Source organism: Nannobrachium achirus (genome assembly GCF_963921795.1).
Source record: "Nannobrachium achirus genome assembly, chromosome: 11".
Taxonomy (NCBI): domain Eukaryota; kingdom Metazoa; phylum Chordata; class Actinopteri; order Myctophiformes; family Myctophidae; genus Nannobrachium; species Nannobrachium achirus.
Window position 1 is genome coordinate 52,692,474 of NC_137820.1, and position 4,993 is coordinate 52,697,466.

At 40.7% G+C, this 4,993-nt stretch overlaps 1 protein-coding gene across 1 annotated transcript; it reads left to right on the forward strand.

Moving 5' to 3' along the window:
• The first annotated feature begins 705 nt into the window (after nt 1-705).
• On the forward strand, nt 706-3,651 carry LOC308293895 (high choriolytic enzyme 2-like). Its single transcript, XM_080736547.1, has 7 exons — nt 706-789; nt 1,612-1,657; nt 1,859-2,011; nt 2,105-2,222; nt 2,835-3,013; nt 3,320-3,401; nt 3,515-3,651. The coding sequence occupies exons 1-7, from the start codon at nt 721-723 to the stop codon at nt 3,639-3,641; spliced, it is 774 nt and encodes a 257-aa protein (XP_080592673.1). The 5' UTR covers nt 706-720; the 3' UTR covers nt 3,642-3,651.
• Nucleotides 3,652-4,993: the final 1,342 nt, after the last annotated feature.

A 4,993-nucleotide genomic window follows, 5' to 3' on the forward strand; every position in this document is an offset into this window, starting at 1 on the left:
CTATTCGTCTGTCATTCAATGTTATATGAGATACTTTAATGGTTTCCTGTGGAAATAAGCTTAGTCTTTTCTAGGATCTCCTTTTAGTAGACCTTGTACCAGTGAACTGTACCGTCATGAAATTGTACCTTTTTCTATGCAAACTTCTAATAAAGTCTTCAATCAATCGCGCGCACACACACACACACACACACACACACACACACACACACACACACACACACACACACACACACACACACACACACACACACACACACACCTCTGATTGCATCTTTTGTTATATATATATTGGGGAACTACAGGTACAAAAATGGGACAGTAACATAAACAATTTAAACTTGTGTAAGTTGTGTTAAGTCAAGCTCTACAAGAACAGGCTTTTTATTTGCATGTCAGAAAACCACACCAGTGAACAGAGGGAAACATATTGCTTAATTTACCACTGACTTTGACTACAAACTATATCATAATCCTGGGTATGTGCAAGAAACAGCTGTCCCCTCCTGGTGCAGTCTACTCCAGTCCATGTGGGAATTGACAGCAGGTTTTCACTTAGCCCCATATAGAACCTCACCCGTTCTATATGGGGCTAGTTTCCACTGTACATCTTATCAGAAGACATGCAACATTGTATATGTTTGGGTTGCATGACAGGTATAAAAGGAGCTGCTTAGCGGCTGGTACAGTACAGACACTGTTCACCTACAGGTTGTTAACATGGCTGCTCTCAAGTACGTCCTGGGTCTCCTGGCCCTGCTCGCTGTCTCTGCCTGGGCCGAGGAAGAGGTGAGGAAATGTGTGGGGTTTGTGTGATGAAGATTCAATGTTCTTTTACCTAAGGCAGTGCTTTGTGAATGTGTTTTAATCTTTTTATAAGTAGGCCTATAACTTTGATTTTAAACTATATTTCATTTGTCAGTATTCAATCTGGCTAACCATCGTCAAATAAAAGGGAAAAACAGCACCCTCTCTGCATTTGAGAGTCTGTTCTTTTTAGTCAGTATTAACAAGTGCCCTTTTGTGTCTTCTTACTTGATACCATCTGTGCTGTCTTCATGTTGTAAACATATACTAACATGTGACTTTCTCTTTCTACCCTGCTTTGTGCTGTCATGTTTGAACTTTTCGGTGAGTACAAACAGAAAACACATTTTATCTGCTGTAGACCAACTGCTGCAGTGGATTTTCCCCCCCACATCACTCTGAAATTAAAGAATACATGACAGCAAAACGAAGATGACTTTACTTGTAGTTCTATATTGTTCTAGGTCATTTTAGTTAAAAGATGAAAGAAAATATTTCAAAGGTGGTAAAGTGATTATTTGTTAGTATAAGTGTTAAATAGCTCTATATTCCAATAGCAATCATTGCAACAGTATAGAGTGTTTGTTCAGTAACAGGGGTCTGCCAGTCTTCGTAAACAGTAAATGCATTTCCAGCTTGGCATACAAATTTTATCCAATCCGGAGAGAGAATTCATACAGGACACAATGAAATTGGATGTGAAGAAACACGCAGCAACATAATTTATTTTAAGTGGGGTTGGTAGTGTGGTTTTAGTATAACAAAATTATGAATGCTTCAATTTGTTCAACATAGGTCACCCAGGAGCTGTCTGTCTCTGAACTGCTGTGGAAGGCCAACAAGGATGTTGGTGAGGCAACATTAATTATTATTTATTTATTATTATATTATGATGTTATTCCTTTATGGGCAGATTGGGCACTAAAACATTTTACATGTGATTTAAAGGCACTGATCGCGACACAGTGTGAGCTTGTAGATCTACTATTTTCAGTGCACGACACCAGGACACAACAAAGTAAACTTTAGGTCCTCCCTGTTAACTCCACAGTGCACACCGAGGATGAGCCTTACGTTGTGGATGACATCGCTTACGAGAACGAGAATGAGAGGAACGCTGATCCCTGCACATCCCGTGGTTGCATGTGGGGAAAGTCCTCCGACGGCAAGGTCTACGTACCTTACATCATCAAGAACCAGTATTGTACGTAATAGTCTCATCATACGTACGTTTTGATTTTGTAAGGCTTTAGCCATACAATGTTTTGTTTGTTCTGACCCAATACTGTTCTGATAGCCTCCAGAGAGCTCCAGATCATTGAGCGTGGTCTTCAGTCTTTCTCTAGCTTCTCCTGCATCCGCTTTGTCAAGCGCAGCAACCAGAGAGACTACCTCCACATTCAGTCCCTCAATGGGTGAGGATTACGCCTGAATTCATAGCCCATCCTACGTTGGTATCACTGGCTGCAAGTAACATATTTGAAAGTGGAAACTTTCATAATAAGATAAAACTTGAATCCATCCTTTGACCTCTATTTAATTTTCATTTATGCACTGGAAACAAGAAAGCATAATTCCTTAAAATGACAGCAGCTGCAATCTGCAACAAGATATTGTAGGCTACTTGTAAAATGTTTGTGGGCAACAAAAGTTCTCGGAAGACAGAATTATAAAATGTAACAGCTGCTGTGCTCTGTATTTAATGTCATGCTAAATATTGAACTACAAGTACATTAGATATACAGTAGATGTTTATCGTTGCTGTCAAGCGGAAACCTTGTTCCTTCATATTTCAACTTCCCATCTTCATCATACAAGGGTCTCTTACAAAAGTCATGAAAATAGCAAATCTACAAGGTTGTGAGCTAGTATATAGCCATTGGCTATTTTCACCATTTCAAAACAATGTTTTCGGCTTACAAGGTTTCCACCCGACAGCAACGATATACTGTATAGTGTTTTAGAATATGCCTGTAGAGTTCTGCTGGACTTTCTGGAACATGTCCTTTCTCTCTGGGCGGTTGCAGGTGTTACTCCTACGTGGGTCGTACTGGTAATGCCCAGACGGTGTCCCTGAGCCGTCAGGGTTGCGTCTACCACAACACCGTGCAGCATGAGCTGCTCCACGCCCTGGGCTTCAACCATGAGCAGACCCGCTCTGACAGGGACAACCACATCCGCGTCCTCCTGCAGAACGTCCAGTCTGGTCAGATTAATGTCTTTTATGCCTTAACTTACTCCCAAAACATATACATTAGCTCGGACGCAGAGACATGCAGACAGACAGACAGACAGACAGACAGACAGCTACACACAGACAGCTGCTGATGTTCTCACAATACTGATTTCACCACCCCACCTGCCCCCACCACAGGTCACCTGGGTACACTAACACCTACACGCACGCACGCACGTCTCACTGTGGCATGTTGTGAACTTGTAGTTCTGCTATTTGTCTGTGGCCGACACGATGCGCAGCCATTTATTAATCAGGAATTATCTTTGTTTCTAGGCATGCAGCACAACTTCAACAAGATCAACACTCTGAACCAGGGAACACCCTATGACTACAACTCTGTCATGCAGTACCACAAGTTGGTTATGTTTTCTTGTCAGAATACGGTTCACTCTATGGTATATTCTACTGCTTCTGCCTGTCTTCCATTAGCACTCAGCTGAATATATGGTGTGTTCTTTGTGATGCCAGGTATGCCTTCTCTAAGAACAACCAGCCCACCATGGTGCCCATCCCCAACCAGAACATTGAGATTGGCAAAGCCTCTCAGATGAGCAGAAATGACATCGACAGGCTCAACAGGCTGTACAAGTGCTAAGCACTGAGGTATAACACAACCCCTGCATTGCTCATTAACAGCCATACCCAAAACAGATGTGGGATCAAATCCCAACTGTGCCTCCTTTACCCTCTGTCTTTCTCAAGTTGTTAGCATATTGTCATGCAGCATCAGTTATTACAACATATTTTTCCCTCAGGACTGGTTATAAGAACTCAGTTTCAAGGCAATTCTCTTTCCGGGACATACTTTTTCCAGCTGTGTTAAATCATAGCAAGATGGAGAACACAGGGGCAAGGCTGCACAGCTGTGCTGCAGCCAATCAGCACAATGAATCTACAAATCTTGCAGATTGTAGCGAGTGAATAACCTCCATTATTTCAAAGATCCTACAGTATCTAATTGTAGTGACTTCTTCTTCCCAATTTTCAAACCACTTAAAAGTAGCACTATGAGGATGAGCTTTGGCAGGAACTGTGTAACGTGTTTAAACTTACACACAAAACCAAAAAACTTCTTGCTGTTAAGGTGATTTATTAATATGGTCCAAAAATGGTGTAATGAGAATTAGATGGATGAAACTTAAATAAAAAATGTGACACCAAAAAGCAAACCTAAATAATATATTGAGCCTAGCTTTAAATATTGTTTTCTGTATATATTAAAGACTAAGGAAAGTATCAGATGTTGTCTTCAGTTTAAACAATAATAAAACTTGAGCATATATTGTTGCTTCCAAAATAATTGTATGTTTCTAATTGTATGTTTCTGTTTTCAGGGAACGAGACAGCCCAGGGAAAATCACACAGTCAATCAAGATGGTTTCATCCTGTGGGTCCTTCTCTTCACTTTATTGTGGTCTATTATGTTGATCATGACATCAATAAACTTCATCTAGCTTTTTACCTACGTGTTCCTTGTTTGTTTGTTTTTTGTTCACTTTGATAGCTGTCTGTACTGCCTGAAATCGTTGATCTGTCTGCCTCTCTGGCTTTATCCCAATTCCGTGCTTTCAGACTGGGAAACACAACAAAATTATAGATTTTTACGATTGTTTTGGTATAGGCTTAAAGCCCACTCTAAAGCAGTCAGGGACGAGGCCCTGCATCACACTGCCGTGCCAATCTGGCTAGCATCGTCAAAGAAAAGGTCCTTTTCACTTGACTTTAACTGGAGATCAGTTAGTCTGTTCTTGAGAGACTACTGTCGTGCCAATAATCATGATAACGCACACCATCTTGTGTAATATTGCTTTATTAGAAATGTGTAGGATAGGCTATAACATGACTCACATGTGGTGCCAATGGTGCTCCATGTGAAAATGTTTTTCCATTATAAGTTTTCTACAATCACAATTCAAAGAGCTATCTCTGAGAATTATTATTACTAGA